Raw genomic sequence first — 12,381 nt, forward strand, 5'->3', positions numbered from 1 at the left:
CGAGATCAAACACACGCTTGGCTCACCGGCCACAGTGACTCATGCCGGGTTCACGAGGCTCCAGTTCAAAACTAAACCTGGGAAGTGACTCATATAATTGATAAAAAGCTTTGAAAGAAAATAAAGATGAAAAGTCCCGGAAAGCCAATGAGCACGTAATGAGCGTAAATCCTTTAACGTTATTGTGATGATTCCTGAATGTTGTTTTTATTTTATAGTATGTATCATTTAGTTACGAGTCACTGTCAGACTTCTCAGTGACACATTTTAATCACATTTGGCCAAAGAGTAAAAAAAAAAAAAAAAAAATCCTTAGGATTTCAATTTTAATCAGGTTAAATTTAGGATTTCTTGAAGTGAATCTTAAGTTGGCGGCTTTGGTAAAACTCCAGCCATTAACCGTGAGTTAACACATTGGCAGATCCTAGACCAGTCATGTGTACACACACAGCAGAAGACAAAGGGATGGCATTTTGCCCATTTTGTTATATAATGTCCCAGTCTTATTTTTTCTACACTGGATTGTTTTAATAACTTAATAGTATATAAGTGCCAGTGGTATTTGAAAGACATTTACAACCTACAACATATAGGCTGTGGGCGCAGTTGAGTGGGAGTGCGTGCTGTTAAAGGGGATCATTATTTTCTGTTTAGTTTAGTCTTGGACACCCTCCAGTGTTAGCTTCAGTGCCCCATGCACACTGCACAGAAGTTAACCAGAATCTGCCAATGTGTTGTGGAAATCCACCCAAATCCATTAAAATCTCTGGAATTATCTAAAAACCCGACTTAAAGATTCTTCTCGTCGCCTAGAAGACATGGGGGGGGGGGTCTGGGCCCAGTTTACCTACCCAGTTTGGAGCATCTTCTCAGGTTGCTGGACGCTGCTTTCTTTGCCGCTCCTGTAATGAATAAGAGAGCAGTTGTGGTAAATCCTTCAGCCTGTTAACTAACAGTTTGACAACGTCATGCCACCTCACAGTATTTTCACATAGAATTAAGAGCCGCTATTTTAGCTCACTGTATCTAATGTCACCTGCCTGGGTGCCTCTGGACGTGAACCTCAACTGAATGGAAGCTGGTAAACCTGGAAAATGGACCAAGCCATATATGAGACACCGCTCACTACCCTAACGACAAAACACAGTCACATTTCACTCTTAATTCTAGCTAGACCAAAGCCTATACCATTATATCTGAATTTTGTAAGGTTACTTTGCCCAGGGGACATGGGCAGACAGTCAAACTTGTACCTACAACATCTACAGAGTGTCCATCCCTGGCTTAATCCACTGTGCTGCTGATTATTCTCTTCTTGACAAACTATGCAAAAAAAATTACAGTTTGACTGCACAGATTTTAAGTTAACAAAAAATGTATCTGGAAATAAATAATTTTCCACAAAGTTGAAGGCAAAGGCCACTTTTTTTCCTGGTAGATGTGAAGAACAGATCTATAAGCATGTCTTTTGTGCCTCTAGACTACAGTTGTGGGGAAAAAAGTAGGTCAGACTTACTTTGTATAATTTTAGAGGGTTTTCAAACCCCCGTTTATAATCTGTGTGTCCTTGAAGCCCAAGTGTTGGAAGGATTTCTGTGCCAGTTCGCTTCTACCCTTTCCATGGTACAAATGGCTGGCTTTCGTCACAGCCTGCTGTGCCTGTATTATTGCATTATTATTTTTTTCGGCCTAACAGATGCTTTCATCCAAAACAGCTGGCACTGTTCACAACTCTCCCCTTTTCCAATCTCCATGTGCACTGAAGCACTTTCAGGAGAAGCACCTTGATCAAGGGTACGACTATGGCTCCTCTCCAGGCAATTTCGATTTCAGTCCTCCTCATCGCCAGTCCGGCTTCTTAACTGCTACGCCACCTGCTGGCCTGATGGCGCCGGTAGGAATTATGCTGTTAAAGCTGCCAGTATCCATGGGGACCTCCTACAGTGCACCTGAAGATGACCTGTGTGTAGCTGTAATGACTCAGTGCCTGGAGCCGATTTCAGAAAGGATGAGCCTGTACTCAGGGACCCACAGCAAGTCCATAATTTTGCTCCCTACCGTGGACTGTCTGGCAGGAAGCTGGGAGGGAGCAAAACCATGGACTGTCTGTGGGTGCCCTATCTGCCATGCACTGTTGTCCAGTTTTCCTTCTGCCTTTGTAATCAATCTAATGTTTGTACCACAATTCGCTTATTCGTTTAAAGAGTCCTGCCCCTCATCATTATTCGCGTGTGGATTGTTTATGAAAAACTTTCTTTTGCTGGAAACGTTCCTTCTCCAGCTGCCCGATGGAACGCAGACCTGGAATCACACATTATTATAATGTCTGAAATTTGCATATTTCTTTTCTTCTGCTCTCCTCGTTCTCGCTCTCTTCTTCTCTGCCTCTGCTCGGCAGATGTTAGTGTCTCCGTTCTTTCATCTTGGCTTCTCCTCCTCGCCTGCGGCTCATTTAAGCTGTTGTTATGATACCGGCCGCATGGGGACGGAATAACACAAGTTTAACTCGGGGTGCCTGACAGCGCAGCCACATGGGTAATGATTGAGCTCTTTGTACCGCTCTCCACAGCCACCGCGAGGTGTTGTTACTACAATTATGGACGTATAAGATCAAATAATGAATATCACACGATAAACATTTGAACTGCAATTAACCGATTACTGTTTTATGCTTTGATTGTAGCAGCTTAGTGGCAAATGTAGGTATTAGTTTGTTTCATGCTGAAACCATCAACAAGTGCTGCAACATTTCTGCTATTGTGATTTTCTTTTCCTGTTTGCAGAGGTTGATGAGTAGCACTTTATCCGATTCTGTCTTCCTTGTATTTGTGCTCAGATTTACAAAAATGGAAATCTTCTCCAGATGAGATGCAGCAAGAGCCGCGTGCCAAGCCAGCCGGCATGGAGAGAGCGGCAAAAGCCAGAAGGGCGAGCAGAGGCTGGAACGGGGGCTACGGAAATGGGGACCAGTGAACATGCAGACGGAAATCGGTGGGGGGTACGGACAGGCCATGGACAGAGGATCGGTGAAGGAACATGTGTTATATGATGTCATAACCGACAGGACACAACTCCGGGGGTGGGGGGGGTAATGCTAACAAATGACGCTCTGTGCTACTACGAGACATAATCAGCGAGGAAAGATGAGCAACAGCCAATCGAGAATTTGCTCTGCATTCCTCCTGCTGCCACTCCCGTTCACCTGATATAATAACTAACCCTTTCCACCAGTTCATATTTCTCTTCAGAATGGCATGTTGCGTTTTCCTTGCACTTCCTCAGTCAATGCAGCACTATATTGTCCTAAATGTTGTTCTAATGGACGAGAAGTTATGCTGTATTTTCTCTGCTATTGGGAAACGTCATTAAAGCAAATAAATGAATGCCGGTAATTTTACTTAGAATTGAGGATTACCTACAACTAGTAAAATGTACACACGGTGTGTAAAATGACATTTTACACTAAAGACATGTGCCCAGATACATCTCTTTTTACAGCAGGGGGAGCCGTTCACTTTTAATTCTTAATAAAAGCTTGTTCCTTGACATTTGTTGCAAAAAGCCCCCCCTTCCCCATACACACGCATACTAATAGTGTGGAACGGCCCACCTCCCGGCCACCCTCTCCCCTGCTTTTCGGGCGAGGGAGGGAGAGGAAGGAGCGAGGCAGCGCGATTTCAGTCGGCGTCCTTTCGCGCTCGGCAGAGAGTAGCGCTGCTGCGACAGGCGACGGTGCCCGGCGCCCTGCGCACCTGCTAGCCTCGGTGACGCTGCAAACACTCTCCACACTCCAGCTGCCTCTATAGCGCCTCATTGCTGCTACAGCGAATGGCTGTTTATTATTTTTATTCCGGATACTATCTTCCTTGATAGATAAAAGAAGGCAGAAGAGAAACAAGGGAGAGGGGAAATCACTGATGACCCCCCTCCCACAAAAATAAGAAGGAAACACGGAAGCTTCTGGAGTATTCATTTTTTTCTTTAGATTTTTGTTCTTCTTTTTCCTCATCGTGGTGCTGGGAGGTGCTTCATCTTTCCATTTACTCGCGATCTCCCTCCTCTGCCTGCTCATCTATTTCTCTATCTACCTAGTCAACAATTTCTACTATGTATGAGTGACAAATGGGGAGGACGATATAGAAAGGGGGGAGAGTTTTTTTTTGGGGGGGGGGGTTGTCTTTCATTTTCCCTTTTCATCCTTTTTTCTGTATCTGTCCCGCTTAATCCTTCTCTCCATCTCTTCATTCCCTCTCTATATTCACCCCCTCCCCATTTCATTGCCCTCTCCTCTTTCCCTTCCCTCAGTCCCTCAGAGCCTCTTCTCCAAAAGTCTGATTCATTTAAAGATTAACTTTTTTTGGCAGATAATTTTAAAGAGATCTTTTTCTAAAAAATACGCCTCCTCATCAATGATTTTATTTTTTCCTTTTCCTTTTCTTCTCCCTCCACCTTACGCATCCCTGTGTTGGGGGATTCTGTAATGTATTTATAGGTAGGTTTGACGATTGTTTAGTGTTTGTCTATCTGTCGGTCTGTGTGTGTGTGTTTGTGTGTGCGTTACGTATACACGAAACACGCATTAACACACACACGCACACACACACACACGCACACATAAACACACACACACACACACACACACACACGGCTTTACCGTAGCTCCCTCCACGCCACTTCTCAGCCCCGTACCTTGCTCCTCCTGTCAGTCTTCATTCACGTTTCTTTGTAACTTGCTGGATAAGTTGCACATCTTTCGATTTTTTGTCTACCTTTCCCACTCTACGAGAAATCCAATTACTCCATTTCTCAACCCACAAAAACGAAAAGCACAACTCCTCCACCTCTCTGTCCATCATGCCTTTAGGTTGCTTTGTTGTTTTATCTTGAGTCTTTTTAGTCTTTTGTTTCTACATTTGCTTACCGGAGGTTTGCGTTCGCAATTAATTTCCATGTTTTGATAATGTTATAGCCAACAGATAAAGACTTTTCCGCACTTTTTGGTTGATCACCTTTATTAAATAGTCCTGACGAGCGGTTGTGTACACCCCCTCACTACGGCAGCCCTACGGCAGGTCTTTATCTTTTTCCCGCTATTCTACTGGTCTGTCACCTGTGCGTTTTTCCTCTCTTGTTTCTCCTTTTTACTCTATCGCTGCCCCCTCTGTGTTTCGCATTGTTTGGCATAATAACTGTCATTAATTAAAACCATTTTCCGTTATTTAATTATTTTAACCCGCCCGTTCGTTCTCTTGGCATTTCCCGAATTGCTGTCATTAATTCATTAATTCATTCATTTTAAGACAATTTATTTATTCATTTGTATTTGCGTTAAAGAGTCCTCGTCCCCAGGCACCTGTTTTGCGTTCGATTTTCTATTTAGAAATTTGTGTATGTCGAATTATCCAGAGAATAATATCCGGCAAGGACTGGGTGGGAGGGTGGAGAGTGAAGGGCAGAAAATGAACAGCGAGGAGACCCGAAACTTGTATCAGCAGCTGTCAGTCCGTGCGCCGCCACGAGCCAAAGTGAGCGGCAGGTAGGCAGATAGATGCCTCCAGTTCACCGCTTTCTCTCGCTTTCGTTCGCCCATCCTTCACAGCCGAGCCATTAAACGCTCTCATAAACCGCGACTGAGAGGGGACTGACAGTTCTCATTTTTGGATCAACTTTGCCGTAATAAATTTGTTTCGGATTTAGTTTTCCAAGGATTTGCTCTTGAGTTGGATCCAACTTAAAACACATAATTTAACATAGTGATTACAAAGCATAATGTAATTCAGGATTTTTTTGTGGTATTTTTTCCCTTGTGGACTAAACAAATTTTAATACTTTTTTCATATATTGATTTTGAACGAAATTCTGTCATCCGGGATTAAGGAGCACATGTTTTTTTCTTTAATATTAACAGGCTATTCTTACCGATGTTATGCTTACTTTCTAATTACAAATATTAAAGCCGAATTACTAATCTGTGAAAGGAGAGGGTGTTTAGGTGAGTATGGCACTGTTCTGACACCTGCTCATTTTCTCTTCATCCAGTTAATTCTGCCAGTTTTTAAAACGAGTACATTTTTTATTACAGTGGAGTATTCCGTATGACATTTGAGAGCATCCAAATTCTGGCATTTAGTGCACGTATTGGTAATGCCAAAATACCTGTGTGTGTATATACGTGTGTGTGCATTGCTGGAGGTGTCGGTGTCTGTCAGTGGGCTGCTGTGAGGTTGAAGTGGAAGATTTTTTATTTATTTATCTTTTATTCCATTGTAATGTCGGCCGCATATTTGTCTCAGTCGATCTCCACCTTTCACGAACACCTCGTTTCTCTTGATCTCGAGCCCCATCCTGTATGTGCTTCCCGTGTGATGTCATCCGTGGACTGGAACGTCTGCCGTCACTCATCCATTTTCCCGTCTTACATACAGCGCTGTCGTGTAAAAAATGCAAGCGAAGCCTCAGTCTCCCCCCCCCTTCTTTCCTCCCTTATGCGCTTGTGTTTCCGTGCGCACGCTTGGCCCCGTGGCACGTCCACCACCGAGCGCATTACCGCGTCGGTATCCGTGACGCCCTCACGGCGGCGTTCCTGTTATCAGTCTGTCTGGCCATGCGTGAGGATCTCCTGACTCCTGGCCCAGGTTCCCGCTGCGATAAGCGCTAGGGTGCTAACTGGGGCAGCCCGTCCTGCGCACTGGACCGTGTGCGCCACAACTGGTGCACCAGTTTGTCTAGGCTGGGTTCTGGATCTCGTGACCTTGACCAGTACCCTGGAACGCCGTGTGTCATACATGAGCCTCAGAGGCGTTTTCTAACTGCAAACACATAAAACTGAGCTTTTTCTGCGTATGCTAATGCTACAGGAGTCACTTTGGCGTTTCTCGCGAAATTTCTTTTCATTGCTGAATCCTCCCCAATCTGCACTTTTATTCCTCAAAAAAATAGCAGAAATGGATTCAGGAGGAAGAATTGGAAACATATTCTTGCGCAGGTGATATCAACATTTACACAAAACTGATAGGATTTGAAAATGTTTTCTTTAAGCACACACATTCTGCTCATCCGTCTATATTTTTTGTCCATAGTGTTCCGACAGATACGGCTCCTGTATTCTCAGGCGTAGTGTGGGGCCAAATTTTCCCTACAGCAGCTTCAATGTAAACTTCTAAAGGTCAGTAAGAAGCCTCCATAGTGTAAAACCAACCAGGCTTTAACAACGGCCACAGTTTACTGACTGATAAAAAAAAAGTGAACAAGAATTTTATACTATGTCAATATCCATTTATTTCTTCCTGGCTTTGTCTTTGTGATGCCTGGCTCAAAATGAAACGAGTGTATTATGTTACAGAATCGTAGAAACGTCATTATATAAACAGCTATCTCTGTACAATTTGTAACCCTTTAGTAGCTTCTCATAGTTTGCCCATGTTTGATTATTATCTGTGTGTCTTATTTTTGACCATTCTGTGTGTGTTTCTATCTGTATACTGTATATGGGTGTGCGTGTGTGTGTGTGTGTGTGTGTTTCTATCTATATACTGTATATGGGTGTGTGTGTATCTACATACTGTATATGGGTGTGTGTGTTTTTATCTATATACTGTATATGTGTGTGTGTGTGTTTCTATCTATATACTGTATATGGCTGTGTGTGTGTGTTTCTATCTATATACTGTATATGGGTGTGTGTGTGTGTTTCTATTTATATACTATATATAGGTGTGTGTGTTTCTATCTATATACTGTATATGGGTGTGTGTGTGTTTCTATCTATATACTGTATATGGGTGTGTGTGTTTCTATCTGTATACTGTATATGGGTGTGGGTGTGTGTTTCTATCTATATACTGTATATGGCTGTGTGTGTTTTTATCTATATACTGTATATGGGTGTGTGTGTGTGTTTCTATCTATATACTGTATATGGCTGTGTGTGTTTCTATCTATATACTGTATGTAGGTGTGTGTGTGTGTTTCTATCTATATATTGTATATGGGTGTGTGTGTGTGTTTCTATCTATATACTGTATATGGGTGCGTGTGTTTCTATCTATACACTGTATATGGGTGTGTGTGTGTGTTTCTATCTATATACTGTATATGGGTGTGTGTGTTTCTATCTATATACTGTATATGGGTGTGTGTGTGTGTGTTTCTATCTATATACTGTATATGGGTGTGTGTGTGTTTCTATCTATATACTGTATATGTGTGTGTGTGTGTGTGTGTGTGTTTATGTTTGTGTTTGCACTGTATTGTAAGAGTAAATGATATCACTGAATTCCAGTTCAAACACTTATTTGGGGTTAATTACTACAGCATACAAAATAATTAGTATTATGAATCTATTGACCTTGAATACATGTTTACTTATTAGTATACATCTTTAAATATCAACAATTAAATCTGACACAATAATGATTTCACTTGAGTCATTGTCGATCCTAGCAGGCAGAATATATGCATGCACCATCTATACTGTATGATGCACTTTCTAGATCATTTATGTTGTTGTTGGAGAAGTTGGTGAAATATGATTATATAAGTATGAGAATTTTCTGTACTTATGCATGAATGCAGATACATTTGCACGTATCAGTCTAGTGTGATGCATAATTCATCAGTTTGCCTTGTGTCTCACAGACCTTCAAACTCTCCCCTGCTTCTCGGGTTGGAGAAGCTTGTATGTGGGGTTACGTTCGCATGTGAATGTCAATGAATGCAAGCAGGAATTATTTAGAGTGTTATATTATCTATGTGGACAGTAGGGAATGTCATATTTAAGCTGGACATTGTGGTTAGTTCTACTGAAGAGTGTTATGGACAGAAAGTGATAGACTGTGTACACAGAGCCCCATCGTGAAAGGTGGTGATGGCGGACATTCAAATTATGAAACACGCAAGCATCAGGTTTGCTCGTGGGCCATGCAGCTGTAGATCCAGGCCTCGGACGTTTCTCTTTGGCTCTTCTCTCTGCACGTCGTGATATGTGACTGGGCTCCCCCGATTCGTGCCTTTGAATCTCACCCCCTCCCTCACCCCCCCCCCCATTCTTCCCTCTCCCACAGTCCTACAAACGCCAGCAGGCGAAATCAGGCTGCCAGACAGGAGGAGATGACTAAATAGGAAGGAGGAGAAGAGAGCGGACCGGCGTCTCCGTCTCGCTGGCGGTGTCACACGCTACTCGGAAAGACGGAATGGAATAAAGGGGGTGCGCCCAAAAAAGCATGCCAAGCAATGAAAGGATTATGACCTGGACGAAAGGCAGATGAAGGGAGCTACTCATCTCTCCTTTCTCCATTGATCATCCTCCCCTTTTCTATGTTTTTTGTGTATAGATACTTGTATCTTTCTTTTTTTTGGTCATATATTTTTGTCATAAGGAAAGAGAGGACAAAGCCCGCAGAAAGGACAACGGAATTCTCACAGTTGAAATATATCATTACTACCCAACGTGTTAGCGGTATTAGATTATTAATAACTTTGATATTACATGTATTCTTCACAAACAGATTTCATGTCAAGCTTTCTCTTCACTCACCGCTCTTCCTCGCTTGAAACGTGACGAAGCCCATCAGCCCTGTAACTTTGCTTCTGTGAGATAAAAAGATTTAAACTTTCGTGGACTACACAATTATTTCTGTCCTTTTGATCACCGAAGTTTTCAAATGTTTGCCTTCATCAAAGATAAAGTTTTAACGTCATTGAATTACTTTGACGTTTTTTGAAAATATGTGCTCTAATTTAGCTGTCCGTACATTTATTACTGACAGCACTCGTTTTCACATTCTATTTACCTGAATCTTTAACGCAACTATTTTTAAGGGACGTCCGTGGTTTTTGTTACTTTTATTGTAAACTATTCTGAAATATCATCTAAACATTAATCTAGACCCACATTTCAGCTGCTTATAGAAACTTCCAGTTAATTTTTTTTACCAGATCTAAGTGTTTAAAGTGACCTTTTAAAGCCATTTGAGTGCAGACAGAAATCCCACATTTTCATTCGTCTGTTCCGCACATCAACATCCTCCTCACGCTCTCCACTGCGTGCCCCCCCCCCCCCCAGTCCTTCATCCTCTTCTTCCTCCATCACTATTTGTTTGACTTCACCAGTTCATCCAATACCTTAGGCTATGAGAGGTAGAGGGAAGGACCAGGTCATTCCAACATGCCAATTCTGAGAAGCAGGGAGGAGATTTGCGCTGGACATGAACAAGGTAAGATACTCCCCCCCCCCCACTGCCCCCTCCCCCGACTCCTGCTTTTCCTTAATGCTTTTGTTCACCTTGTCTGATTGTGTTAGTTAGTGCTTGTAAGATTCTCTCGTCTCTCTATCACCCATCCTACACATTGTCACTTACAGTCCAGAAAAAAAAATGCCTTAATTACTTTCACTTTATATAGCCGTAGTAGCATTTAATGTAGCGTTTATTCACTGGTCAATTTGCTGTTATTTTCTGCTTCTGCTGGCGAGCTCCACACATCCATCCATCGTCCAGCTGCTTGTCCAGGACATGACTGGGGAAACATGTATCTATCCCAATCAGAATAAAGGGACAAGTGACTGCACTGCAGGCCATAAGTATGCTGTGAGAAAAAGGACAATGAATGAAAATGGAGAGAGAACCAATAGAGATGTGACTTTATTTATGGTATTCAGAGAGTGGGCTGCAGTTACTGAGAATGTTGCATGTATGTATCAGCGTATGTGATTCTTGAGCATCTTTGGCAATTGGTTCTTTCTTGGTGACACTACATACAGAGCTTGTTTCCTATTGGACCCGTGCTATAGCAGCAACGCCATTCGCTGTCACGTTTAAAGGTGCGGTACGGAGATACGAGCTCTTTGGCTAACTTTGACCTATTTTGCGTCCAGCCGGGAAGCTTGTGGCGAGCGACGTAGCTGCACCTGATGTCATTGTCGGGCTGATAGTCCTTCCCGCTCACTGCTGGGTATTTGAGTCGTTTCCATGACGTAAAAGAAATCGACGCGGAGTTAAGGGTGCCGCTGATTACTTTACAAAGCGTCTTTCTTGCTGCTTGCTTTTGGTTTGTTTTTAATCAGGAGTTGCGGGTGCGCAAGCGTGAGAGTTAATTTAAAGGTGTAGCACAAGCGGCAGCACGAGGGATGATTATCAGGACTCATCTGTCAAATGATGACGCTAATGAATTCCGTCACGAAGCCCAGAAGCTGCCAGCTTCTGCTCTGTGAGCCATCCGCACCTCAGGGCACCTGCTTGCACTTAAACGATACTATCTGGACCTGCTCTACACTCTAAATGCAAATGTTTTGTTTCCTTTTTGTCACCTGCGTTCTCTCTTTCATTTATACTCTTTTCATCCCTCTATTCTGAACTGCCTGCCTACCTCCTGGCTCTACCCTTCCTTAGATCTATTCACCTCTTCCTGTTCTCTGTCCAGTGCTCTCTTTTCTTCGTTTCCTTTTTCCTTTCATTGCCATTCCATTCTTTCACTACTTGGCACCTTGACTTGTTCCCTTCTTCTTTCTTCTCTCTCTTGCAGTCCTTCTCCTGCCCCCAGTCTCTCTCTCTCTCTCTTCAGTCACCAGCTGTACTATTTATACCTGTAGACACTTCTGGGCTGACCAGTAGCCTCCCTTGAATAAAAATTCTCCCTTTCTTTTGCGTCTCGCACTCTCTCTCATCCCTTTCTCACTCTTTCTGCCTCACCGTCCTGCACTCTTTCCTCCTCGCTTGCCACCCTCGCGCTCTCGACTTTGAATACACACTTCCCATCTTCAACTCCGAGCACCATCAGTCGGGTGTGACAGTCTCTGGTAAAAATGAAGTAAGTGCACGGTGATGAAGAAGGATTGACTTCTGTAGGTCTAATGCACTTCTAATGCACCAGTCCGTTACACCTGGCTAATAACCATAATAAGTGTTTCTGCATGTCTCTTTTTCAGAGGTAGAAAGTTCAGGTCCAGAAAGTAAAAATCCAGACCAAAATTTTGTTTCAACCAACCAGAGAGTCCTCTGTGAATGTCACTCTTCATGCTCAGCTGGTTGGTTGAAACAAAATCTTGGTCTGGATTTTTACTTTCTGGACCTGAACTTTCTACCTCTGATCTTTTTCATGATATATTCCTACCCATGAGCTTGGCCATAGATTCTACAGTAGAATCTATTCATATAGAGTTACAACCCTAATAAATATATTTAAATACATGAATAACATACTTGCAGGACAATTTTCTTTTAATTTTCTGCACTCATTCACTTCATTACTGTTATATGACCAAAGGGTCACGCAGTGGAATTTCAGAAAGGCATCTCTGAAAGATTTGCTGTCATAGTCATGGCAATAAAACATGTTTTGTATTATCAAATGTTTGGCACATAATACAGGAAGAGGAGTGGTGAC

The 12,381-nt window shown here is 42.7% G+C and overlaps 1 protein-coding gene across 1 annotated transcript in view; it reads left to right on the forward strand.

The window, feature by feature from the left end:
- Positions 1-3,591: 3,591 nt before the first annotated feature.
- LOC125742325 (glutamate receptor ionotropic, NMDA 2B-like) overlaps positions 3,592-12,381 on the forward strand; it is a 35,224-nt gene continuing 26,434 nt past the window's right edge. The window contains exons 1-2 of the mRNA XM_049014231.1: positions 3,592-4,109; positions 9,063-10,214. Coding sequence (XP_048870188.1) covers positions 10,206-10,214 — 9 coding nt within the window. The 5' untranslated portion in view covers positions 3,592-4,109; positions 9,063-10,205. The remainder of the gene's footprint in view (positions 4,110-9,062; positions 10,215-12,381) is intronic.

This window comes from Brienomyrus brachyistius, chromosome 5, assembly GCF_023856365.1.
Source record: "Brienomyrus brachyistius isolate T26 chromosome 5, BBRACH_0.4, whole genome shotgun sequence".
Classification (NCBI taxonomy): Eukaryota; Metazoa; Chordata; class Actinopteri; order Osteoglossiformes; family Mormyridae; genus Brienomyrus; species Brienomyrus brachyistius.